Genomic DNA, 25134 nt, shown 5'->3' with positions numbered 1-25134 from the left:
TTCTTCCGGATCATCACCCGTATGCGCCTCCACGCACATTGCCTTTTTAAAAAAAAAATCTAAAGAAAAACTCTATCGGCTGAATTTGGAATTGGATTGAAAAATTATTACCAGTCATGGCTCACTACTGTATGTACTTGTAGCGACATACTTATCTAGGTCTGTGTATATGAACACAGCAAACTCAAAAGTATCTCAGGACGATGATCAGGTCAGCCTGACCGGGAAATAAGAAAGGAAAGACAGAGGAGTTGCGCAGGGCCACCAATAGACATTCCGGGAAAAGGAAAAAGTGTTTAAAGAAAATAGACAAAGAAAAGGCTACCAGTCTTCATGTGCCACGTTCACAGAATAATCAAGTAATCAGTCCCAAACATGCTGTTGAAGGATTCAAAGTAGAAAATCATTTCGCACATTAATAAACGCCCCAGCGCCTCCTTCTTCACTGATTTCATTGACCAGCACTTCTGTCTGTTGGTATAGCCGCTCCAGAGCAGCCGATGATGATTTGCCAAGTGAAACTACACGTAGGTTAGTCGGGATCCACTTCGCACGAACAACAAATGATCGGAGGAAAGTACCTAAAATTGCCGAATTCAATTCCTCTGCAACAGCAATGCGGCCTGCAGGGTCCAGATAATGCCCGTGGACTGACTGCATCGGATCAGGATACGCCACCAGCGAGAAAATGTCATCCAGCATCTTCTTGTTCCCTCCACGCTCGTCATTCGGATAATCTAGACGTAATTGTTGTCCATACTGGACGGCCTCGGTGAGGAGCTCGTTGAACTTCGCAGCGTTCTCAGGCTCTTCTGTATCCATTCCATCAGCGTTCCAGCCGCCACCGTGGTGCATATGTTCGTCAAGCTCCATCTCCTCGTCAAAAACGGCACTGCCGTCAGAAAGACCATTAGATGGCTTGTCTCTCCTCGATGCAGCCCAGGAGGGCTCGTTGCATCGACGCATCATTTCCAAAAATTTCCGACATCGTAACTTGAAGTGAATATGAGGGAAGTTCTGCAATACATTGGCGTAATAGGCATTAGTATACTTCAGTGCCTTGTCGATATCGCCATCTAGTATCGCTGCTCGGATTTCTGCGTAGAGTTAGTGCAAGTTATCTGAATTTAGTCGGGGGCGCCGCACTTTGCCGGTTGATCGCTTCAACATCTTCCTCTACTTCATACTTCTTCAGTGGCTCCGCACGCCCATTTTGCAGCGCCGCCGACTCTGCAGCGACCTCTTCTGCAAAAGCCCGAGCCGTTTCGACATATCCGTCATGAGCCAGGAACTGTGCAACCAGTTCTTGGAGCAAGGCAGACTCATCTAAGGGTGGCTGTAGGTTAGCGGTGCTGGTGGCACGAATCTCTGAGTGAATGGCAAATTTCTCTTTCTGTATTTGATCAGTTATATTCATACCGCCAACAAGATGCACGCTACGCACCTTAACCATGCCATCAATGTCAAACATGAACGGATGTTGGCCAAAGTTCGCCGCCAAATGCACAGGAGGCTGTTTTTTCATCCCCACTGAGGGGTAGACCTTCAGGTTTCGCAACTCCCGAAAGGCATTTCCTAGCTGTCGTTAGCTTTCCTTATTGAGGTTTTCGCCTGCCGAGATGTCATTACCCAGAAATACGCCATTTTTAGTGAAAAATGCACATCCCGTCGAAAAGTTGACACCGCAGCCCACGGTATCGTTTACACCAAAGGTAGGGCCGTATTGTCGTCCTTGCCCTTGGCTTTCACCGAAAAATGACTTGCCATCATCACCATGGTACGCCCAGGATTCTTGCTCCCATCCCGGGAGACGCTCAACCGACGCTTTATTACTGGAGAACCCGATCCCGATCATTCTGTCACAGTGAGTATATCTCCCAAAAGAGAAAGAAAATACGGACAGAGAAATGGAAGGAAAAAAGGAAGGCAATCATCTCCTTCTAAAATGATTTGAACATACCCTTCCTTAGGTTTGGATAGAATCGTAATTTCAAAATAGTAGATCCCGCACTGCGGCGGCATCGGGTTATCCGCACGCACAGCAGCAGCTTCATGGTCGTGTTTATTGACTGGGCCGGTATACCGGACTTCCAATCCCCCACTTGTGAGCTCCAGGCCAGAATATTTGTCTCCGTCGTTCCACCGTGAAGGAAGTGGCATAACGTGTTCGTCATCGCCAGGAGGTTCCCTCTCGATGATATCATAGGTCATCCCACGATGGGATGGTGCTATACGCGGCAAGCTCGCCTGACTGGAGGAGGTAGAAATGGGATTCGACGTTGATGAAGAATAAACTGTATCCCGTTGGGACGCCAGTTTGGCTCGACGGGCTGCATCGAGGCGGGAGATGTACCTGGAGTTGCGCAGGTATGATGGTGTAAATGAAGACGATGCAGCGTCGGAGAAGCTGCCGGGATTTGGGGGGAAGGGGTCAGAACGAGTGAAGCTGGCGTATTTCCGGGAATAAGGAGGAAGTGTATCGCCGGACGACATCCTCCATGAGGAGTTCATCTGCATGTCTGCATCCACGTCTGCGGATGGCCTCAGATGGCGGCCGTCGGGATGAAATGGTGGGGGGTAAGAAGTGGAGTTCGAAGTAAGCAGTTGGGAGAACGGACCACTGTTGCTTGGTGGCGAGAGCGCAGTTCCAGACAGGACGGAAGCGTAGGATGAACGACGGGGGATGGTAGAGATGCTTGGGCCGGAATATGTGGTGGTTACAGGAGCTCCTCGAGCTCCACCGGACGGGGGAAATGGTGCATCGGTCATATTGGAGTCGTTCGTTGGATGGAGCCAAAACCAACGGCGGGCGGGTACTTAGTAGTGAGCGGGGAGGGTCGACGAACATACACAACACCCTCACGCGAGCGGCTCTCGAAGCTCGAATGACTATGACGATAGTGAAATGCGTAGCATTTGTCAATGTTTATTGATAACTTGCTTCTTTTGTTTCTTGCGTCTTCTTTTGCTCTTTTGTCTGTGTTCTTTTGGGTTATGGTCTCTCGGCCACGGGTCACTTGGTTTTCCGTAAACGGCAGTGGAGCACAACAACCAGAAGCCTAATATTCGCTGTTGACTCTATAAACAAGTATTTCAGGACGATTTCTTGGCGGTGTCGAAATATTTGGGAAAGTAATGAGACCACACAGTCCAGGAAAGACTGAGATCGCAGTTACAACGAAGTTGGGAAAAGACCAGAGAATGGGAATTCAGGAAGCGTCTTGTGTGACGGGAAAGGGGAGGAGAGACAATAATGCCTCAGGAAGTTGTCTGATTCCGTACTACAAGGGAAAGAGTCACGGGGCCACGAGTTTCAGTCTATTCATTTACTAAGAGGAAAAGGAACATGATGGCATGACAGGAATGTGGCTGCGGGGGGCAGGGAAGGGAAAAAGCACGGGGCGCCCAGAGCTTCTGGAGAAGAGTAAAGAAAAGAGTATTCATAGGTACATCGACCTCCGTGATGTATGTACTTTATTACCACTATTACTGCTCTTCTGACAAGGGAGAGATGAGGGGAACCCTCTAGTACTACCTTCCATTTAACCAGCTATGGTTCTACTAAATTGGGTCTGGGATTAGAGTACTCATGAAGCGCATTAGCATATACTACTATATATCCATGCAACAGAACTCCTCCGACAGTGTTCACATAATCCAGCAAATCCAGCATGATTTGCTGAGACCCCCTCCTGAGATGCATCCAGCATCCGGCTTATGCTAGCAGCTGATCTGTCCCTCTCTGGTCAGCAATCACTCCTACAATTACCGGCCACCAAGACGGCTAGGGTTTCGGGTTAGTTCCAGATGAGATGTTACATCAAACAATGGATTGAAAAACGACTATCATCTCTTACATTCATGAGAAAACAAATGAACTCCAGAATCGGTCGATCGAAAAACGTCAATACTAAAACTAGTTCATTCTAGCGAATCACTTTGAATTGTAAAACCATTGCCTATCCTACTGATACTTCGAGTAAGAAACCCCGGCTGCATCTGTAAATCTATTCCCAACGTTTTCCTGCATACAATAAACATCCCCCACATGACCTTGGTAGAGGGGTTAACTCAGATCTTGCGTAAAATCCCAGATCCAACAAACATAATAGTACAAAGAAAGAACTAGAGAAGGACAAAGACAAATCAAAAGGCGATTGAGCGGATAAACTCAGGCGGACAAAGCCAGGAGTGGGTGAAAATTCTCTGCCAGTGGCCAGAAATGACAGCGAACAAATGAGGTAGCCCAGTATGGGAGCGAACGATAGAACTTCCCAAACGCCAATCCAGACCATACAAAGGTTGACCATGTAAACAACGCTCCAGAAACCATGGGAAATAAAAAATGTAGAGTGAAAATAATGTACACGAAGGATGACGGCTGAATCAAATTATGGGTTTGAGCCTATGCGGCCATAGCAATGGCAGGCGAAGATGCCTCTGCGATATTCGGAGGGACCGGGGTTAGGTCTCCATCACCAGAATTGCTCTTCTCGCTAGGAACCCCGCTAGCGCTTTGATTCGCCTTGCTATCGCTATCACCGGTCTCCAGGACAGACTCCTTGCTTTCGCCATTGTCGTCTGTTTTCTGAGGTCGGGGAGTTCGCCAAGTCGGTAGCTGCCACTGTATTCCAGTGAAGCTCTTCAGTTGTAAAGACTTGCGTTCCCATTTGCGGCATGGAGCCCCCGAACGATCAAGGGCGCGAAGACCGGCATTAATGGCACCGGTGTTGGCTTTGGGCCCCAACCTATGGGATGGTGCAATCTTGACGGGTTCGGAGCCACCGTCATCACTATTCGTCCCCAAGTTAGCATGTGTTGTTTGCAGTGCCAGCTAGGGAGATAACAAACACCTACAGTCTAGGTTTCTTCTTCGGACCAGGCTTTCCTCTCGGTTTAGGGGTTGTCTCGCTTATCTGGTTCACACCTCGTTTGGCTCCAGGCTTGGGACCAGGTACACCTTTGCGACGGGGGGTGTCAGCAGCCGAAGTTCCCGCGGCAGGTGTAGATGCAGCATCAGATGCATTGTCGGACGGAGGGATAGGTGCTTCCACGGAAGATGACGCCGGGGAGGAAGGTTCTTTTTCCTTGACGGGGGAGTCGGCTCTAGACTCGTCGTCCTTGATGATACTCTTCTTCCTGTCCTTTACCTCTGGGGGAGGAGGACTGGCAAAGCGACTTAACAAGTCCGGTGAGAGCTTGAGGACGACGACCCCTTTCGAAGAGGGCCCAGACCGACTGGAGCGACCGTTGGTGGCAGTAGCAGCGGGCATTTCAGCTCAATGGGTAATCTGCCGATAGCGATTTTGTAAGGGTAGGGTAGAAGAAATGACAATTAGACCCGACGGGTGTGAAGGGGAAGTAAAAGCCGTTGAGACGCGGAGTGGCAGTGTTGGTGGAAGGCAGAAAGTTGGATATTATTTAAATGGCGATTGTGACGTGGGTGACGGACAAGTTGGTTGGCTGGAGAAGTGGTTCCAGACGTCAAACGCGGCGGCGCGACTTGGTCAGGGTGAGGCAAAAGTTTGACAAGGCTGATGGAGACAAGAGAAGCGAGGCACGAGTGACATAGTCCGGTTAGATAGTGACGATGATGAAGCGGGATGGTAGAGGATAGGAGAGGAGGAAGAGAGGGAGAGGGGCGGAGGGAAAGAAAAAGGACGGGGGATGGAAGAAAGGGATGGGGATGCGCCGTGTGGTGGTTTCATTGTTGGTGTGTGTTCATCTCGTCTACTAAGTAGGGAACAGCCAGACTTTCACACGCTCTCTCTGTTCTGTGCGGTCAGTCCAGTGACTGTCCAGGAGACGAGAAGCTGAACCTTCTGCGGACCGATCACCCTAAGAAAATTTACCGCCCTCGCGTCTCGTACCGTTTCTTACGCGTGGCTTCCGTGGCTCGGGATTGAGGAAACGTCATCGTTCGGGTGTTTCTGACTGTATGGGACGTTCAAATTTAATTCATTCTATACTACCTCATCTACTCACTATACCTACACTGTACATATTCTTAGTATACGTATCTATTAATATTTCATGGTTTTTTTTTTTTTTTTTTTTTTTTTTTTTTTTAATTCGTACCCTTGTTGATGGATTTCTAATTCTGCTAACTGACTGGATTTAATAAGCGCTTTGCCTTCCTCTTAATATCCATGAACAATAGTCTCATTTCCTAGACAGAGAAAGTGGACTCCTCCCCATGCTCAGCCGAGTTAAATTAAGTCATTCCATTCATCCTACAATCTGTGAGAAAGAAGTGCGAAAGTATTGAAAGTAATATACTTACATATCCATCCTACCGAGGAAGAAAAAACGAAAAAGAAAAGAGAAAAAAGAAAACGAAAACGAACGAACCGTATATTCATAATAGGACTCGTATCTATCTTACAATTCACAGCTTTTTTTCCCTTCCCATCGATCGAGTTATGGATCGCCAGTCCCGCTTATTAGTAGTGAGGTAGACTTTTTGGCACGAACTTCCACCGCTTCCGTCCGGGTTTATTTCGCAGGTACGGAGTACGGGTATTCATTTCTAACAGGTAATTACCGATCCAAAGGATGGAAAGGACCTACTGTATAAAGGATTGAAAGAAGTATTTGAGACTTCGTTCGGGGTATGACCTAACCTAACTTCCATCACCGATGGATCATTCATAGCCTTTTACACCTCTCCAAACCTTCTATACTCGACATAACACCCGATATATAGACGACGAAGCGATATCATCCGTTCACCGACGATATATTTACACTACCAAGTGGACCGAACAGAAAGATCCGTTATGTTTGTGTTGTCAGATGATAGACCAAAATGACTGGGGGCACATATGATGATGCCTATTCAGGAAACTAAAACGACTACCCGTACCTACGTGACTAGTACTAAGTAAAAAAGGTAGTAAGAACTTGAACCAAGAAATCCCTCCCGACCGGTTCGCCACAAACGGAACAGAATCACACAAGGCACTTGAATTACTAAATCAGAAAACCGCGCAATGGCCGGGAAACGGGCTTAATGTCCGGGTTATCCGTTCCCATTGATAATCCCCAACCGCCGAGAGTTATTCGCTCAAGTAATTGAACGAGATAGGAATTAAAGGGCTCAATATTAATCCGAGTCCAGTGAACCTGCAAGTTGGGGCAAAATTGCCTCACCTCCCATCTCACCTCAAATCTTTCGATGTACAATATCAACTATTACTATGGTGCCCATCTACAGTGAGAATATCAAACTCCAGAACAGTTCGTGACCCATAATGAGCTTATCGGATATAATACTACCGAACTACTTGAATCCATGTACAATAAACCGCCTACCCACAACTCCAGCGCTAATCGGCCTTCTTTTCTTGTCTTTTCCGTTCAATCACCTCCCCGACAGCTTGCTGCACCCCCGAACTAGCCCGTACACTGCTCAGGACTAACCCCTCTTTCATGCCCTTGCGCAGCGTGGCAACGCTCTCTCGATCGCCTTTGAATGGCGCAAATCCTAGCTGCAACAGCCGCGTCGATTCGCCGTCTGTAGCCCGAGAGAGCTGAGCTAATTGCGCGAGGCGCTGCATGGTCTGCGGGTGGATACGCTCACCCGCTGCGGAGGATGACCCTTTGCTGACCTCGGGCGGTGTCACCTGCGAAATAAAGATATGCAGCATCACGGAGGCACGTTGCGCAAGGGTCAAGATCTGAAATGGTAGGAGATAGAAGCTCGGCGTCTTCGTAGAAATCCCCAGCAATTTTTGTAGCTCTACAGGGATATAGGATGCAGGGAAGAATAAAGCTCTTGGCTGCGTGGTCAAAGCTAATTCAAGAGTGATCAAGGCAGCAAAAGTAAAGAAGCGCCACTGTGTACGGTTAGGAAGAGACAAGCAGCATCTAAAGATAATCACTCACATAACGGCCCCAGTTGGACCACCAGGTGAAGTTCAAAATGATAATGGTCACGAATCCTCCCACATACTGCGGTATCGACCGCTGTAACCCTGTAAACAGGAAGTCTTGCACAGTCTTGACATTACTCCAGCCAAGAACATCGGGTCCAAATCTATCATATGCAAACCGCCTCGCAGGATCCAGTAAGGTATCTTGCGCCAGCTTCAAATATACAAAGTAGTCGTCGGAAGGAATGCCATCCCCTTGGTTGATCTTGTCTGGATGATGCTGCGCAGCAAGGCGCCGGAATCGCGATTTGATAGTCCTATCATCGGCCAATGGAGAGACCCCAAGTGCTTTGTAAAAATCACCGGCAGCCTGAACCCGATGAAATGTCTCGTAGAGCGTGTAAAGGAGATAGCTTGTCACGACCAGAATAAAGATGCGACGGCGATGTCGGGCATAGCGCGGAGAGGGGGGTTGGGGTCGAGGTTCACCCGCGCGAATGGTAATTCCATAGTAAATATTCTGAACTATGGAAGTCGCATACTATATCCTACGTTGTCAGTAATGGCCATAACATGCTGCGTGGAGGTCGACGGGAACCTAGAGACAAGCAAAGGTAAAGATAACACTCACATTTGGTAGAAATGCCCAACCAGCAAAAGATAAAAGAGAAGCCATGAAGATATTTCAGTCCCGTGCTTGTAGGCAGCACGGGAAATCAACTACTTTTAATTTTATACAAAAGTTTAGCGCCATGAAGCACTATCGTATGTTGTCTTCTTCCATGAAGTTGCGACTTGGCGCCTGCCTTGAAACTTACCGCCCTAGACACCGCCTTCCATTTCTCCACATGAGCAAAGAAGGAAAAGAAAAAAAAAAAGTTTCGACATCTGAAAATCCATCGGATATCGATCCTCGAAGATACTCCACAGGCGCACCCGTTGCGCCACTATCGAACACAATGGCCGTCGATGCGATGGAAATAGATTCAGAGCGGGTCCCAGCTGCCGTACCATCCCCAGAAAAAGAGCGCAAGCGCAAACACAAGAACAAGGACGTATCATCCTCATCGCCGTCAAAGAAGAAGCGCAAGCATGAATCGAGCCAATTAGCCGACGAAACCGCGGATCATGACATTGAAAAGAAGAAAAAGAGCAAGAAGTCCAAGGATAAGACGAAGAGCAAACAGGCCGACACAGAAGGAGCAGCAATTCCAGACTCGCCATATGTTCTGACCACCGCAACGCTCTATCTTCCTCTATCGCCCATCTCGATTTCCCCGACTCATGCTAAAGCCTCCCTCCTGGCGGAACATCTCTCCCCTCTCCTCCTTACTTATTATGCTCCCCTTCAAGGTGTCATCTTGGCCTACTCCGATGCCTCGATATCGAGTACCCCGCCTTCCCCATATACGTCCTCTGATCCCGCAGATCCCAATCCAAAACCATTGACTCTCGCCAAGACAGCAGGCGAATACGGCGTGCTGTACGTTTACCTGACTGCGACATTCCTGGTTTTTCGGCCACAAAGGGGTCAAATTCTCGAAGGATGGGTCAACGTCCAGTCTGAAGGTTTCCTGGGCGCCGTTGTGCTCAACCTCTTCTCCGTCGGTATTGAACGCAAGAGACTCCCTTCGAACTGGAAATGGGTCCCACCAGGTGAAGAAGGCAGCGTCAGCGGAGACCAGCAAAAGACAGCCACCACATCCGAAGATGACGAATCCGAACCGTCTGCCTCCTTCGATCAAGAAAAAGAGCATTTCAACCCCGTCTCGTTGGCAAACCCCGTCTCCGACACCCTCAACGAAGAAGCCAATGCTGAGGATGACGAATCTGCCGCAGAGGGCTACTTCCAGTCTGTATCTGGTCACCGTGTACGCGGCACTGTCCGTTTCCGGGTCGTCGATGTCGACGTCATTCCCGGTTCGGAGCGCGATCGCAGCTTTCTTAGCATTGAGGGCACGATGCTCTCCCCGGAGGAGGAAGCCAGAGTGCTTGAAGATGAGCGCAATGGTATCTTAACCACATCTGCCACCCCACGGAGGGGACGTAGCCAAGAACCCCGAGTTTCCATGTCCGGCGCACTAGCAGCGCCATCAGTCGCTGCTATCCCAGAACCAGAAACCCCCAGCAAGACCAAGGAGCCGAAGGCTGAGAAGGAGAAGAAATCCAAATCCTCCAAGTCTAAGAAGAAGGAAAAGAAGGAGAAATGATCTATGAATCGAGTTTAACTCTGGGCTTACTCCGTCTCGATTAAATTCAATTAAGTTGTGTTTGTGTATAGAAGTTAGCATTCCATGTTCTATATTATTATTACTATCACGTTGGGCGTTAGAGGGAGAAATCAAAACTTATTCTGGAATTATATATGCGACCCTTACGGAAGATATATATCGGCGTGTTGAACTTCTTATACAAAGCTGAACCGATTGACAAACGTTGGGTTCAACGGGCTGACAATATATATAAAACGGAAGTCTTGTGAACTTTTACAGTTTCAACCAACGAGCTCACCTATGAATTAAGAACAACCAACAAACTGTACTATTGGAGAAAACTATGTTAATTAAATCTTTACACCTTCCGGCAATCCTACTTTCAAGACATCAACACCACTCTCAATCTGCGACTTAGACGGCATATTCTTCCGGCGCATCAACTCCGCACACTTCACCATAATGGGATCCATGCCCATCGTCGCAACGGCGACCACTGTATCGCCCTTACAGTAGTACGCAGCAAACTTGGCGTTCTCGGGCTCGCCCTTCAAAACGAGGCTATCCCAGCCGTTGGGGGTGTTACCGCAGTACCGCAATTGAGCCCCCACGGCAGACCAGAAAATTGGGATGAAGGCCTTCGGTTTCAGGGATTGTAGCGATGAGGCTGAGTTTGCGAGGCTATGAACAATGGCGCGGGCGACGCCGCGGCCGGCGTTTTGCGCAACGTTCCAGTGTTCGATACGAGTGAGAGTGCCCTTTAGATCCGTACCCGGCCCATGATAAGGGTATGTGGCAATGTCACCGATGGCAAAGACATGGTTGTCTAGACCAGGGACGGCGAAATGTTCATCAGTTCTGATTGAACCGTCATTCTCTAGAGTAATGGCCTGGTTGTTCTTAAGGAAGTCGGTAGCTGGACGTACACCGACGCCCAGAATGACTAGGTCGGCTCCGAGGACGGTGCCGTCGTTGAGATGGACTGCGCCGACCTTGCTGGAGTCCGAACTAGAAGGTGTAGCTTTCGCAACGCCGGCCTGCAGCTTGAATTTGACACCCGCCTTCTCCAGATTTCCTTGAATGATTCGGCCGACCTCCTCACCCAAGACGCGTTCCATAGGGGCCTTTTCTTGACCGACAATGGTGACATCGTTATCTTTGGCGAGTGCGTTACCCACCTCCATACCAATGAATGAGCTACCGACGACAACGATCTTTTTGTTCTTCTCGCCTACTGCCTTGAGGATGGACTGTACATCGGTGACAAAGCGCAGGAGGAAGATGTTGCCTAGGTCATTGAAGCCTTCCACAGGGAGAGTGCGTGGCACACCTCCAGTAGCAAGTACCAGCTTAGTGTATGGGTATGTCTTGCCCGACTTAGTGGCCACAGTTCTCTTGTTAAAGTCCACCGACGTCACTTCATCAGTGACGGTCTCTACGGAGACGCTCTCGTACCATTCACGAGGGCGCCACTCGATCTTCGAAGGATCTGAGATCAGAGCCTTGGATAACTTGGTTCTATCAATAGGCAGATTGGGCTCTCGAGAAATGATGGTTATGTCACCCTTGTATTTCAACTCGCGAATGGCCTCGACAACACCAAAAGTACCGCTTCCACTGCCTGGGGTTAGATTTACTGTGACTGGGAATGATGCATGCGTTAAGAGGACTTACCCTCCCACAATGACCAACTTCTCCGGAGCGGAAGCACTGCACCGGGCAACCGGATCTCTTTGGCCGGACTTAATGGTCGACTCCTCTCCCTTGATATAGACCGCACCATCCTTCTCAAAGACTTCAAACTTATGCAAAGCTTTGGGAGCGGGTGCATCTTCAACATCACCGGTACTGATATTAAAGCATGCTACGGATGCTAATCAGCCCACAATATCCTTTCAACCAAAGCAGAACGTGGCAGACTTACCTCCATGCCACGGGCAAGTAATCCGTCCCTCCGGAGCAACAACACCAAGTTTCAACGGAGCTCCGTAATGGGTACATTTAGGACTCATGGCATGAAATTGACCTTCGTAGTTCACCACCAGGACCTTACCATCCTCTATGCCCTCCACCTCGGACTCCACCTTGTCCATTTCTTTGATGTCCGCTAGGGACGAGATATCCTTGAGTTTATATTCTTGTGCCATTTTTGCAGTAGTGTGAAAGAGTTTACGAGATTGAGTTGAAGAGAATGGCCGACTATGAATGGAAGCTTTCTCGGCAGGTAGTAAGAGATGTCTAGACGGCAATGGGGTAGATTTAGAGCAAGGAAAAGAAGATGACAATGACCTAGCGGACGTGAAGCGGCGTGGTGAAGTTGGGTGAGCGCAGCACGAGCAAGAACAGGTAGTAGAATTGCGACAACCACAACGGCAGCGGGGGGTGGTGGGAGAATAAGAGGCAGGGAGGATATGACGAGGAGAGGATAGCGAGTAGAAAACAGGCGATGAGAAGCTGTTGCGTGCCCCGCGAGAGAGGGGTACGTGCATTAGGATTGGGCGAGTCCAATGGATTAGAAGAGTACCTTCTTAGGTGGTTGTAGTCTATCTAGTAAATGTCTGAGAGTTCCGCACGGGAAATGGATGTTCTAAAGCTTATAGGAAGGAGTGTCGTGATCTAGATCATCTTTCTCTTGCCTGGGTCATGATTATTTCATAGCAACTGCTTTCATGTCTTGGATTAATTCATGGATTCATTTATTGATAGCAAGGCCATGACGTAAACGGACAGCCAATCAGCGACCAGGTTTTGTCAGACGTCATCAACGTCATCCTTTACCCTTTTTTGGCAGTTTATTGACTTTGATAACGTAAGCTATACACAGGATATCTCTTCATATGTACCATACCATAAACACATATACACATATACAAGCCTTTAGGGTCTAGAACCATCGGTGCCAGGCACTAACTAACACTAGCCCCTTATGGCGCAAGAGTACACAAACCAACAAGGAAACATCAGGGAGCCATTCATCTAGGATTTTGGCCTCCGCTTTCTTCCCCGCCGCGGCGACGGACCGATACTGACCTCTTTCATGACCTGTACTTTTGGCCCCGCCGATGACAACCTGGTTTCTCTGCGGGTGCCGGAGATATCCTTATGCATCCATCCTGGGCCTCGAGAAAGCCGACGGGTCCGAGAAAAATCCTGGCCACTGCCTCCGGGAGACCCTGCAGGGCTGGATTGAGTCAAGTCGATTATTCCTTGGGGCGCCGAGGAGTCATGAGTGCCTGAGATCTTCTGCTTGCCCTGTGGAACGTTCCCCATGGCAGCGCTGACCATTGGATCATCTTGCGACGGGTATGACTTCCTCGTCCTCACCCTCCCTGATCGGCGTGGAGAAGGTGAAGAAGGAAATTCCACTGCAGACACATAATCCAGTGTTGTGTCTCCTTCCTTAATGCTGCATCTCTGCTTCTGAGAGCTACGTCGACGCCGGGTTTCAGGAGTTTTGACAATTTTGTCAACCGGATTGGGAACGACGGAACCAGTTGATGACCGAGAGGCCGGCCTTTCCGGGAGTTGACTCACTTCCCTTTTTATTGAAGGGGAGCTACTTTTCTCTTTGCTGCCATCGAACAGCTGGTCCATCAGGCGGCTGAACGAGACTTCACTCCTTGGGGTGCTAAGCATCTGCAGATCGTCATCCGATGGGGGTAACGACGAGAAATTATCAGGAAGAATGGGAGGCGGAGAAGAGTGGGACATAAACTGAACATCTTTTCCCTCAAGGGAGTGAGGGTCGGAGCAACTGCTGTCAGAATCATACAAGCTAGCCTTCAGCGGCTGCCCTGACGTTGGGCTAGAAGATTGGAACCCATCGAACGTCGGTGACCTTATCTCAGGATTGGCGTCACCTATAGAAGTATGTATATTATCAGTCATACTGCTTGTCGGTACCTCGGGATCCAGTTTGTTAGGCAGCTTGCTAGATTCCTTGATTGTTTGTTCATAGTCTGTAAGCCCGCCGGACATCCCAGGTTGGTTTGTAGCCGGACTGGGGCTTCGCGGAAATAACTCTGGGGAGCTTGGTCGGGTGAGCGCGTGATCGCGAGGCAACTCGAAAGTAAAAGGAGTTCAATGTACTGACTTGCTGGTCTGCTTAGTCTTTTCAAGTTCTGCAGGCCGAAGAAGCTTCGGGTCAATAAGATCGGCAAAGGACATCTCCCTGAAGCCGTCATCTTCACCTTCGTCTTCATAGCCCGGCATTTCAAACCCACTATACTGAGGTCCATCTTCCTCGAGTTCTATTTCTTTGACCTGTCTGCGGTCTCGCTTCGCAAGCCGGAGATTGAGGGTCCCATCATCATACACATCATGTATCTCCGCAACTCGAAAATCGGTCACGGTGGGTTGCCAATTTGTGGCCTTAGACACATCCAGCTGTTTAAAGGCAAGTACGCATCCACATTTCAAGTCGTCTTCAACAAGGTCGCGAAGAGAGCTTGGGTCACTTGGGACTGAAGGCAAATCATCTGATTTTTCTTCTGCAATCTGCGCAGCTTCATGATCGTTTGCCTCGCTGTAAAGTTGCTCCGAGTCATCGTAGTTGTGATGCAGATCATCGTCGACAAAACTATCCTCACCACCTCCATAATCACCTTCTTCCTCATCGTAGACTTGGAGTTGCTGGCGCCTTTTCCTCTTCTTTCCTAAGCCTTTTCGTTGTCTGATAAGGTCACCAGCTTCGTAATCCCAACGCTGCTCGAAAGGAAAAGGAGGCGCCGTCAATTGTATGTCATCATAAACGCACTCAGTAGCTCTAACTATGAGTTTATTTTCCCAGTCCTCGTCCAGGTCACTTTCAGGGGCATCTGTAAGTTCATCAGACACTTTCTTCTGAGGAACGAAATTGTTCGCCTTCCCTGCGAGCTTCTTTCGAGTAGCTTCCTCGTCTTCTTTGGTTCGCGGTGTTCTAACACCAAGGGAGCCGAAGAGTAACCTTCTAGAGCTTGCAACATCTAGGGTGCGTCGTTTTGGCTCTGGGACGACTTCGCCGGCCTCCTCCACAGTAGCTTCGTGCTGCTTTGCAAGCTCTTTAGATTGCGACTGGTTGCTTTCCTCGACCGGCTTTAGAGGGGAAAATGTGCCATCGGTAATATCGATGCCCCCTGAGTCAATATCACGGAGCAACTTTTGCCGTCTTTCCTCGAATTCTTCCATCTCAGGGCCTTTATTAGAACCTGAAATTTCAGGCACAAAGCGCTGGCCTTTATTCTTGTCTTCCCAGTCTCGCAGAGCAGCAAAATCTGCCTCCGCGGGCAACGCACCAAGCTCTTTTAACTTTGACAGTCTTCGTCGCATTTTGTTGCGTTGATTGCTCTTCTTCGTTCTTACGGAGCCATAGCCAGGTGGGTTGGCTACGAGTGGTGCGGTTGATATCTCTTCATCCTCCGACTCTGAAGTGGAAATGTCTGAATCGGAGCTAGAATCATCACTTGATTCGGAGGATGATTCGTCTGAAGAACTCGAGCCGTCACCCGAATCTGTGTTACTGGAGTCACTCAAAGAAGAGCTACTGGCACTATCGCTTGAATCGGAGTTTGAATCCGAAGCTGGCGGTGCCTTGGCTATCGCAGATTCTAGGGAAGGAAGCATCGGCGACCCCTCTTTTTGCTGACTGAACCTAACAGCTTTTGAATCCCTTCGGAAGGAATGTGCTTCTGAAGAAGCCTGAATGACTTGTGCAACTGAACTCTTAGTCGGTGCTGCATGTGAGGTACTCAGCCTTGAGCGTAATGCATAGCCTCTGCGTTCAGTTTCATGTTGTTCATCATCCGTTGACTCGGTTTCTGGCATAGCCGAGATATCCAAATCCTCTTTTAGGTCCTTTAACTCATCTTCCAAGTCTCTAGCATCGATATCAGATGCGTCTGCGTCGCTTTCTGATGCTTCGGCATCTTCAGTGTTATCGACGTGATGGCGAATAACGGTACCATTGCCAGTATCCTCGTGGCTTTCATGGTAGTCCTCATATTCATCCTCATCCTCATCGTCATTATACTCCACATTGCCATCCATAATACCAGTTTCAGGCTCATCGACGCCTCTGAGAGCCGAAAGTTCTTTGAAAGAGCGAATTCGCGGAAGAGCCCACTCCGTATCCTCCTCATGATACCCGACTACATTATCTTGTGTCGCAAATGTAGTACGCCTTCTTTTCCGTGGAGGGATCGTAATCGCAGGTCTTGAGGAGACCGGTCGTTTCAGAAAAGGCTTACCAAAGGGTACACCGTCTATGAGGTGCTTGCCATCGGTCGAGATTTGATGCCGCCCGGTCAGTCGCCTAGCCCGTAAGTCGGATATTTGTAGCGCGCGAATCCTTGATGAGCCGGGTGTAAGTAAACGTCACTGTGATGCACGCTTTGTCGGAGCCTAGTGTGATGAGCCCAAATACTCACAAAACTTCGTCGCCATCTCTCAAAAGACCTTCCACCTCCATGAAATGTAGACACTCGGAGCCCCCCACTTCAACTACATAGTCCTCAAGTCCCCATTGCCCACTGAACTCACTGTCAAACAGTGCTGGCTCCGTCTCAAGAGGAACAACCTCATTGACATCTTCCAGGAGCTGAGCAATAGTATAGCCACCATTCGCATAGAGCGCATTAGGCGCGCGTGAAGAGGTAATAGCTGACGCAAATGCAGGGAGAGCAGACGATGTACTCTGACCGTAAAGAGACGGTGATGCGGTCGTCCACAGAATGCGCGTTACGGGTAGACCGTGGCGTTGAATAATGAGGTGGAGACGCATGATGGGGAATGTTTGATTAATGTATTTTTTTTTCTTCTTCGAGATTCTTGAAATTAAATCATTGAGGTAGAGCGCTAGTGAGGCAATGTAACATGCAATTGTAATAAATGCTTCTTGTGTGATAGAAGCTCCGTAGATTGATCGCGTCGGGTACTCTCACACTTATGTAGTGGAACAAGCAGCTCGGGTCTTCTGGCAACGGGGAGAAGATGCAGAACCGATTATTTAGTTCGCTGGAGACGATTGAATTAGTATGGAGCCAGCGAATCAATCGGGAAGGGCATATTGTGGCAGGAGAAAATTCATGGGGCGCGTGACGTGACACAAGAGAAGCTCGACAAAGAGACGCAGAAGCTCACTTTTCCGAAATATCGCCCTAGACCTGATTCGTCCTACTAGTGCCTAAGGCCAACACAAATACATACTGCTGCGAAATCACTCACCGCAACTTAAGATTATCAGTAGCACCAAAGCAAACATGGACGGGTAAACAAACAATGAGATTCTCAGTCTAACTGTACTCTAGCCCCTCATAGTTTAGTGAGAAAGGTGTAGTGCTGCTGCGTCGCTCATAATACCTATACGATGGGGTATATGGAGGGAGTTGATGGTATAATCTATAGGAGTACATGTATGTAGACAGGCATTATATTCCGTAATTACTATGTATAACACGTACGAGTAGAGATAGGTGTATCTTAAGTGGCCTATCCATAGAGAAGATATGGTATCGAACACTCACAAGGAAAGACAGGAAAAGGAAAGTACCCCTAGAAACTCCTGTAGATGCATGTGTATCCTCTAATACAGGCAACAATGGAGCTAGTGTCTCATTTTGCTGCTGTTCGGGGCATTTACTATCCGTGTTAAATTCCTCAAACAGTTTACTTGCTATTGTCGCTCCTGACGCTTACCCTAGCGCAAACAAGGACCCTAGGGTTGTTGAAAGTTGAGTTGAATGATGGAAGTTCACGTCCAAGTGTAAAAGAAGCCCCTTGAAAGTGTGATCCTAGAAAATCAAGCACCTCCGGAATTCGGACTTCGGGGAACAGGCTTCCTGTTGGGAACACCTAGTTTTAGAGCCCGAACATCTGGTCTGGATGAACTTGGCTGTGCTTGGCTTCCAGGCGACCGCAGTGGTTGGTCTGCTACAGGCTGATATTGAGGTGGACTGTCTTCCTGAAGAGCCGCGAGTTTGTGAATCTTGAGCACACTTTGTTGCCGTGCGACGGGGGATGTAGGGGGAGACCCGGTCTGTGGTTCAGGAGGAGTGGACGGAAGCATATCGAAAGACTCAGACGACGAGTTCGCTTCGCGGTTGCTGTAGGGCGTTTGGGGCTCAGGATCCTTTCCCGAGTGAACTGGCGTGCTTGGATCAGTTCCAAATTCAATAGGTCTTCCGGTGGAGGAGGTAGCTGGTGGGTTATACTCGCGACGGGGGCCATCCACAGGACTCAGAGTTTCAGCCATTGCGTCTTCGTAACTCGGGGGTGCGTCGTCATAACCATCCTCTGGATTTAGAGGTGCGGGAGGTCTAGTAGGCCTTGGGGGCATCGGAGGCGGTGCGCTGGTTTCCTGAGAAGGTCGGCTTGGTTTGGTAGGGGAAACTGTTGGTTGAATGTGCCCGTTTTCAGCCATGGCGTCCAGAAGCGCCTGAGGCGGGGAGATTCCAGAGTAAACTTTGACAGGCATCCGTAACGGCAGTACAATGAGTTGGGGCTTGTATAATTAGTGGATGCGCATTATGAGGAGAGGGGACTAAACGTACTTTCATATTGCCGACAGTGCCATGACTCAAACCAACCCGCACTTCTAACTCATATGTCCTCGAGATATTGCAGGTTTCAAAGGTTGGTGCCACCGAGCTCGGGAGAGGTATGTGGCTCCACATACTAGCATCGATAGTCCATTCAGTGCCGACTGGATCGCCTCCTCTCCCAAGTGGAATGGCCATATTACTGCGGCTGAAGATGACTGAAGTGTTTGTTTCATTCCGTTTTAGATCATGGGCAAGAATTTTGGTATAGGCGATTAACTCAATTTGCAGTGTCTGCAAGAATATCGTTTCAAATGACTCCGAAGTTTTGCTGACAAGGATACGTAGCGGGATTGGTTCGTTACATGTAAGTATCGAGGGATTTGGTAGTCTGATATCTGCGGATACGCGAGGCGAGTCACCGGAAGAATCTCGGAGAGACGAACTGGAGCCTTTTTGGAACAAACTCTTCATCTTTGATGTGCTGGGGGATTTCGCAAATCCATGTTGACGTCGTGCATATGTTTCTTCACCCGGATTGCCCGTCCTCGGTGGTTCGATGGGAAGAAAGTTTATGTTGGTAATCTATAATAAAGTCAGCTTTTCCAAGCAAATTCACCTCAGGTCATTTCATAATGAGGTCTATTCAAGTTCGAAGCTTGATTTCCATCTTTCCATGACCCTGCACATACCGTCCTTATATTCTCCTTGTAGAACTGCGGCCTAACTACTGTCGCTTTGACGTAATATTTGATGTCTGCCATTTGAGGGAAGCTACTCAATGATGGAGGCAGTGTTTTCTTTACATGTCGATGTGTATCGCGAGCTACCTCAACTTTGAGACCACTAATGTTGAGATTGGTGAGCATGCTATTCTGAAAGCTACATGCATTGTTGAAGGGAAACTAAGTCAAAATCAGCACGTCGCACTATGATGTACCGTTGCTATTGTCTAGCCTACCTTGAACTGAAAGGGATACTCGTAAGTCCCCGCAGCAAAAGTCCAAACAGTATTCGGAGTGTTCTCATTGAAGACAGCCGGGGTTGGGAAGAGATTGAGGACTTTGTATAAGATCTATCCGATCCATAAGTAACGGCAGAAGCGCGAAAAAGAAAAGGAAAGAAAAGGAGCGCCTTACCTTATGAACCTCAATCTCGGTGCGCTTTTTATCAGATTGCTCATGGTGCGGATGTCGCGGTCCCGAGAGGCGGGTTCGACTTTCTCCTTCCAGTTTAACTTGGATCCCACTTATTTGAGTCTCCGAAGTCAGTTTTACCACAACCTTGCCCGTGAGGAAATCGAGGTTGGTGAAGTGCGTGTGCGGCCTGTCGATGTAGAGGGTTGCAGACATTGCAGAAACACCTCGACTGCGAGGGGTCACCACTCTTCTAATGGACCGTCTCAGTAGTTTCTAGATGGAGGTGAAGAAATAGTTATAAACTCAGAATCCTCAGTTGGTAGTTGAAGACTCTTATCAAGGCTGACCAAATATTGTGTGGATCAAAAGAAACCAAAGAAGTTGGGGCGGAAATTCGGCAAGCCCTACGAGATATACGAGGGGGGTAATGACGTTAAAAGTCAGGGACAAGAACAGCGGGCGTGGGGCAGCGGTTCACCAAAGTCTCGGCGCGTATTGATTACTGTAAAAGAAAGAGAAGGAGAAGCGAACAGAAAGGCGTAGACCAGACCGGTCTTATTTAATATAGCTCGTCTTAGATCATACTGTACAATTCAACAGTCTTTATTAAAGGTTCCGATTGGTCTCAATGCTTTTATCAATGGAAAGATCGTCCAAGGGTCTGGTTACAATTTAATGGGTCTGGCCCGTCCATTGAATGTCATTGCCGACCGCTAAGCCACTCCCACACACCGTGCATGTAAGTGTTGCACCGCCACCTTCCCTGAAATGTTAAGCGCCTTACTGTGGACTCTGACAGCAAACATAGACCAGTGATAGCATATGTCATGACTTCCTCCCTGAATGATTCTGATTGGGTATGGGCAGTTTTCAGAATGAACTAAGTAGTCCAGATCCGAGCCCTCCGTGGGTTATATACTCTAGGCACCAAGATTCTTCAGCAGCCTCGTAACGCACAACCACATTATAGACCCTCCTTAGCAAGCATGTCTGAGCCAATACATTGTACCAGTCCGTCAGCCACAGATACTCAAGACACGTTTGAATGTTTGTTACATACCTGCAATGGCAAGGTAGAACGCGATAGCATTGAACCTGTACCGCACGCTAACGTCAGCTACCCCAGCCGACCAAACGGGTGTTGGGAACAGAAGACTATTAGACAGACCTTCGCCTGTTCCCCGTGATCTTGCCAGCCAGCCACTTCATTCTGTTAGTCCAATTAATCAGATCCAAGTGGTTCACGCCCATGAGGGTTCCCTTATAGCCGTCTTTCCCTCCCCACTTGCTACTAGCAACGCTGACTAGCCCGTCATTATAGCCTTCGACCTGCTCAAGGTATCTATGGGATAGGCGGAATACAGACCAAAAGCTTGGCTGCATGGACGCCCCGTAAGAAAAGTATCTGCACCGACTCAGCCTTACGCTAACTAACCCACAGTGACGAGAAACACATACCTGACGTCTTCGACATCGGGAGTGGTAGGATTGAACGTCTTTTCCATGTAATCCCGTGTCAGCTGAGAGAAAGCACCCGTCTCAAACTTTATTTGTTCGAGAGCGTAATATACCTGAGCAAGACGCTCATCTATGGATCAATATCATGAGTTTCTTCGACATGTTATGACCAGGGCGCCAGACAAACTAACCGCCGATTTGCTTTAGAATGTAATCTGCAACTGCGGATCCTACGGCTTGATTAGCCGACAGGAGCTGTTTCATACTTATGCTGCCACTGACCTCTGTGAGGAGTTGCAATAGTCGTCAGAGATAGAACTTTAAAATCCTTCGGTTGCAGATGACTGATCATATATCGGGAGTCAAGCCCTCTGGAATATGGATCAATATGTAAAGGACTATTCCGTTTGACATGAATGTCTCACCCCTAATGACCTGTGTGAATGAGCATGTCCTCTTTAAGTATTAGTTGGATATTTTTTACCATGCTATGACTGCGCTGAGTTAGCTAAAGAAATCGAAGGGCTACCAAAACTCGACATCGATAAAGAAAGCGAGGAAGTATAACATACGCAATAATATTAACAGCCTTCCCTTGAGCACCAGCAGCAATATCCTTTGCTAGTTCCTCAGCACGTGCTTCAATGGAGCCTGAAGGAGGTACTGTAGCGGTGATGACCTCAATTCCTTTCACTGACAGCGCCTCTTTAATGCCGCGCCAGTATTGCACACCAGGAAAGTAAGGGCCAGCAAGGCGCAATTCATCAAATCCAAGAAGCCCATGGGCTAGGACAATGGCATGCTTTGGGGTATCTAAATCAGTGAATCAGTGGTTATGAACACTTTCTTTGCATGTATACAGACACAATTTTGAGCGCTTGAAAGAATTGACAACAACTGACCATAAACTTCCCGAATCACCGCATATTCATCCTCAATGACTTTCCCCAGCCCTTCCAGCCGTGGGTCAGACCCCGTGCCCTCAGGGAGCTGGTATCTACAAGTTGATGAATGGAACCCACGAGGGATTCGATGATTGAACCGATGGTATTGGCAGACGCGCTTCAGGCTGGCAAACCTAGTATCTGCGCGCAGTGTAGCGACGGCGCATCTCATCTTCTATGTATCTAGCTGTTGTTTGGAATATGATGTTATTGGGGGGTGGGCATTGCGGGATGATGTAATGGCTGCTGGAACCTAAAGAGCTGCTGGAACCTAAAGATGTGTGCCTCAGGCCAAAAAGATTGAGAAATGGATTTAAGGCATTGAGATTAAAGCGCATGAGCCATCGATGTGCCGGAACAGCGGTTTATGGTGAAACATGAAAAATTAGCATTAGCATACGTATGCGCTTTATAATAGGTTGCTGGAAAGCGAGAAGCTGCTAAAGGCCTTCTGCTATTGAATTGCCTAGATATATGAGTATGGACTCTGGGCAACAATGTAAACATGGGTCTGCCGTAGCCTTCGAGCTAGGCAGATATCTAGAACCCCAATTAAAATGTTTCTTATAGGAAGTCGTATCCTTTCAGAGCCATCCGAGCCCAAAGGTATTTAAAGAAATAGCTCATCTATATAGAGCCATGACACAGATCTTGCCTCAGGCCGAAGTAGGCGTTGTCCAGCGTTGACAACATCTGCTGGAGTGGGCTTAAAGGAATTAGACGTGGTTAGAATCAAAACAACGAAACAAACGCTATATTCACAGCATTTAAAATAGTAAGCCCCAAATAAATATATCCCCTCGATGATGCCGGAGAAGTCCTATGGCCGCAAGCCTATGCCTGGCTGAGGATCTTTTCGGAAGCCTCAGGCTTCACATCGGTCAGCGCACTGATAAGGTCTTCGACAACCTTAGCGCCCTTGCTGTTTCCAGCATCCTTAATTTCCTGCAGCTTCACTTCTGCCTCCTTGTTTGCATCCTCTTCGGCCTTCTTATATCCGCTCGAGTGCTAATGTTGAGAAACATGTGCGGTTAGCCATTTAAACCTTATAGTTTACAACACTCATTGAGCGGGGTCATGCTCACCTCAGCCTCGAATTTCTTGAACTCTTGTTCCTTCTGATTTCTGTACTCCTCGATCTCCTTCTGTGCCTCTGACTTCGCATCCCTTATGCGCTTCGTACGGTCTAGAAATTACACATCAGGTCTGCACATCTTATGTCGAGAGGGATGAAGGGAAATCGTACATTCTCTAGCTGAACAAGCGCGATGCGTCAGTATATGCATGTGATCTTCCCAAGCCTGTGTCGAGCAGACAGACCTTGTTGAACAATCTTCTGAGCCTCTCTCTCGGCCTAGTACTTGCGTTAAATCATGTAGCCCTTGCGATACACTATGACAGCACGACCTACATCGAGGAGGGTCTGAATGCCTGCGGAGTTCTGAGCGGACTATAACGTATTATTAGCACCGCTAGCTTTCACAACCACGCATAGTCCTGCGCTCACCATCTTTACTAATATATCCTCTCGGCTGACAATGGAAAATCGAAACAAAGAGGGAGGGGAGAAATAGGGACACAGTAAGATAAGGCGGAGGCGTGGAGATGCGCCGATGATCTCCCCGAGGCCGCCACGAATGGTCAGCTGTAGGCGGTCTGTATTCTGCCACTTATCACCGCCATTGTGATAATCGCCGATAATCCGTTGCAAGTTCTGGACCATGCCAGAGTTCTTTGGATCTGTGGTGCCTGATAATTGCTTCTTTTTACCCAAAAGTCACAATCGGAAACATATAAAATGTCTCGAGCATCTAAGCTGACACTGGCTGCTACCGGCTTGGGTGCGGCGGGAATCATCTACTTCGTTCACTGGGCACAAGAACAAGATAAAGCCGTATGTACCTTGCTCTGAAACGTTGACCGACGCTAACCCCTGGCCATTTCTGAAGTCCATGCACAAGGGGGTTGAACGAGATATGGAGAAGCAGCGTATTCGACAAGAACGGCAGGCCGAGTTCGAGATTCAGCGAAGGCTTGAAGAAGAATACAGGAAACTCCAAACTGTCTCCCCAAACATAGAAGATCAGAGTGGAGGCGAAACGAAACAGGGGAGAGGGACATAAAATTCAAAAGCATAATCACAGTGTTGGATTGAGCTGGGTGTTATGCTCTACGCTCTAGGTTCTCATCTGGTAAGTCCAAAGCCCTCGGGGAACAACTACCTTGAAGAGTGACCATCAAACATAACTAAACTGAATATGGTAGTAGACGTCTAGCACTTGTATAATATACCCGAATGTACAGTATATGATATAGAATCCCGGCTCCCACGCATGCACTCGCATTCACACTGCCATAAAGATGACCTTTGATACCTCTTGGTCGCACGAAGAATCCTGTACTACTGTATGACCTGCTCACGTGGTTGCACCACAACTGTCTGTCGTCAGAATGTGGCAGGATCTAGATGAAAGGCCATGATGGACCTTCTCATCTGGAATCTGTCTATCTGACGCTTCGTAAAACAGACACCATAGTCTGTTTTTCTGCCCTTTATTTCTATCTCCCGATCGCCTAGCATGCTCATAGTTTGCTATAAAAATCTCGGTAGGAAATGGCCCAGGATATACATGGAAAGGATCAAGATAACACCGAGCATTGCAACTATATACAGTATCGCACATAAAAAGATGGCCGGCTATTATCGGAGGCCGGCCCAATTCCGGCCTCATGCAACTAGGAAAGGCTATTTTGCTCTTGATCCGGATTTCCTGGCGAATCAAATAGGTTTATGTGGGGCAGTATGCCTTGGCAGAGGGTGAAATATAGAGCGGACAAATCGCTGTATACGTACGTTCATGACAAGTGCACGATGGAAATGCTTTGATTTGGCTGATTTCAAGCTTTATGTGATGAGGTGGAGTCTGCCACATACCAGCATAGTCATTAGAAATAGCATACCTGTCACGATGGCAAGAAAAGGCGTCATTGTA

The 25134-nt window shown here is 48.3% G+C and overlaps 12 protein-coding genes across 12 annotated transcripts; 4 read left to right on the top strand and 8 right to left on the bottom strand.

Annotated features, from left to right (window-relative positions):
• Positions 1 to 77: 77 nt before the first annotated feature.
• F9C07_8553 (SPRY domain-containing protein) lies at positions 78 to 2769 on the bottom strand (the record flags this gene model as incomplete). Its single annotated transcript, XM_041293902.2, has 6 exons — positions 78 to 521; positions 582 to 1097; positions 1147 to 1393; positions 1445 to 1575; positions 1630 to 1856; positions 1961 to 2769. The coding sequence occupies 6 exons, from the start codon at positions 2767 to 2769 to the stop codon at positions 391 to 393; spliced, it is 2061 nt and encodes a 686-aa protein (XP_041149148.1). The 3' UTR covers positions 78 to 390.
• A 594-nt stretch (positions 2770 to 3363) lies between these two features.
• Positions 3364 to 3724, top strand: F9C07_8552 (uncharacterized protein; the record flags this gene model as incomplete). The annotated part of the gene is made up of 2 exons (XM_071511787.1): positions 3364 to 3465; positions 3632 to 3724. 2 exons carry the CDS (start codon positions 3364 to 3366, stop codon positions 3722 to 3724), a joined length of 195 nt encoding a protein of 64 aa, XP_071367811.1.
• A 681-nt stretch (positions 3725 to 4405) lies between these two features.
• On the bottom strand, positions 4406 to 5273 carry F9C07_8551 (INO80 complex, subunit Ies4; the record flags this gene model as incomplete). The annotated part of the gene is made up of 2 exons (XM_041293903.1): positions 4406 to 4793; positions 4858 to 5273. The coding sequence occupies 2 exons, from the start codon at positions 5271 to 5273 to the stop codon at positions 4406 to 4408; spliced, it is 804 nt and encodes a 267-aa protein (XP_041149149.1).
• Positions 5274 to 5328: 55 nt separating this feature from the next.
• F9C07_8550 (uncharacterized protein) lies at positions 5329 to 5906 on the top strand (the record flags this gene model as incomplete). The annotated part of the gene is made up of 3 exons (XM_071511786.1): positions 5329 to 5512; positions 5618 to 5713; positions 5749 to 5906. The coding sequence occupies 3 exons, from the start codon at positions 5329 to 5331 to the stop codon at positions 5904 to 5906; spliced, it is 438 nt and encodes a 145-aa protein (XP_071367810.1).
• A 1422-nt stretch (positions 5907 to 7328) lies between these two features.
• On the bottom strand, positions 7329 to 8550 carry F9C07_8549 (putative membrane associated DnaJ chaperone; the record flags this gene model as incomplete). The annotated part of the gene is made up of 3 exons (XM_041293904.1): positions 7329 to 7838; positions 7888 to 8415; positions 8506 to 8550. The coding sequence occupies 3 exons, from the start codon at positions 8548 to 8550 to the stop codon at positions 7329 to 7331; spliced, it is 1083 nt and encodes a 360-aa protein (XP_041149150.1).
• A 146-nt stretch (positions 8551 to 8696) lies between these two features.
• F9C07_2169358 (RNA polymerase I subunit Rpa43) lies at positions 8697 to 10349 on the top strand. The gene has a single exon (XM_041286832.2). The coding sequence runs from the start codon at positions 8834 to 8836 to the stop codon at positions 10082 to 10084; it is 1251 nt and encodes a 416-aa protein (XP_041149151.1). The 5' UTR covers positions 8697 to 8833; the 3' UTR covers positions 10085 to 10349.
• An 88-nt stretch (positions 10350 to 10437) lies between these two features.
• Positions 10438 to 12576, bottom strand: F9C07_8547 (putative AIF-like mitochondrial oxidoreductase; the record flags this gene model as incomplete). Its single annotated transcript, XM_041293905.2, has 3 exons — positions 10438 to 11704; positions 11762 to 11951; positions 12012 to 12576. The coding sequence occupies 3 exons, from the start codon at positions 12574 to 12576 to the stop codon at positions 10438 to 10440; spliced, it is 2022 nt and encodes a 673-aa protein (XP_041149152.2).
• A 487-nt stretch (positions 12577 to 13063) lies between these two features.
• On the bottom strand, positions 13064 to 16844 carry F9C07_2205068 (uncharacterized protein; the record flags this gene model as incomplete). The annotated part of the gene is made up of 3 exons (XM_071509596.1): positions 13064 to 14149; positions 14177 to 16412; positions 16492 to 16844. 3 exons carry the CDS (start codon positions 16842 to 16844, stop codon positions 13064 to 13066), a joined length of 3675 nt encoding a protein of 1224 aa, XP_071367809.1.
• A 1017-nt stretch (positions 16845 to 17861) lies between these two features.
• F9C07_2235687 (arrestin or S-antigen, N-terminal domain protein) lies at positions 17862 to 19952 on the bottom strand (the record flags this gene model as incomplete). Its single annotated transcript, XM_041293906.1, has 5 exons — positions 17862 to 18563; positions 18613 to 19185; positions 19293 to 19505; positions 19562 to 19675; positions 19740 to 19952. The coding sequence occupies 5 exons, from the start codon at positions 19950 to 19952 to the stop codon at positions 17862 to 17864; spliced, it is 1815 nt and encodes a 604-aa protein (XP_041149154.1).
• A 412-nt stretch (positions 19953 to 20364) lies between these two features.
• On the bottom strand, positions 20365 to 22644 carry F9C07_1763487 (Alpha/Beta hydrolase protein). Its single transcript, XM_071508373.1, has 10 exons — positions 22100 to 22644; positions 21770 to 22010; positions 21682 to 21691; positions 21623 to 21624; positions 21480 to 21568; positions 21389 to 21427; positions 21198 to 21327; positions 20908 to 21144; positions 20800 to 20834; positions 20365 to 20729 (listed from the first exon to the last, which is right to left on the bottom strand). The coding sequence occupies exons 1-10, from the start codon at positions 22311 to 22313 to the stop codon at positions 20704 to 20706; spliced, it is 1023 nt and encodes a 340-aa protein (XP_071367808.1). The 5' UTR covers positions 22314 to 22644; the 3' UTR covers positions 20365 to 20703.
• Positions 22645 to 22975: 331 nt separating this feature from the next.
• F9C07_8543 (putative vacuolar ATP synthase subunit G) lies at positions 22976 to 23864 on the bottom strand (the record flags this gene model as incomplete). The annotated part of the gene is made up of 6 exons (XM_041286837.1): positions 22976 to 23149; positions 23227 to 23327; positions 23388 to 23396; positions 23462 to 23495; positions 23553 to 23591; positions 23649 to 23864. 6 exons carry the CDS (start codon positions 23862 to 23864, stop codon positions 22976 to 22978), a joined length of 573 nt encoding a protein of 190 aa, XP_041149156.1.
• A 75-nt stretch (positions 23865 to 23939) lies between these two features.
• On the top strand, positions 23940 to 24264 carry F9C07_2235684 (cytochrome c oxidase assembly protein; the record flags this gene model as incomplete). Its single annotated transcript, XM_041293888.1, has 2 exons — positions 23940 to 24035; positions 24091 to 24264. The coding sequence occupies 2 exons, from the start codon at positions 23940 to 23942 to the stop codon at positions 24262 to 24264; spliced, it is 270 nt and encodes an 89-aa protein (XP_041149157.1).
• Positions 24265 to 25134: the final 870 nt, after the last annotated feature.

Source organism: Aspergillus flavus, chromosome 6 (assembly GCF_009017415.1).
Source record: "Aspergillus flavus chromosome 6, complete sequence".
Lineage (NCBI taxonomy): Eukaryota > Fungi > Ascomycota > Eurotiomycetes > Eurotiales > Aspergillaceae > Aspergillus > Aspergillus flavus.
Note: the sequence above shows the minus strand (reverse complement) of the source record. Positions and strands in the feature narration are given on the sequence as shown.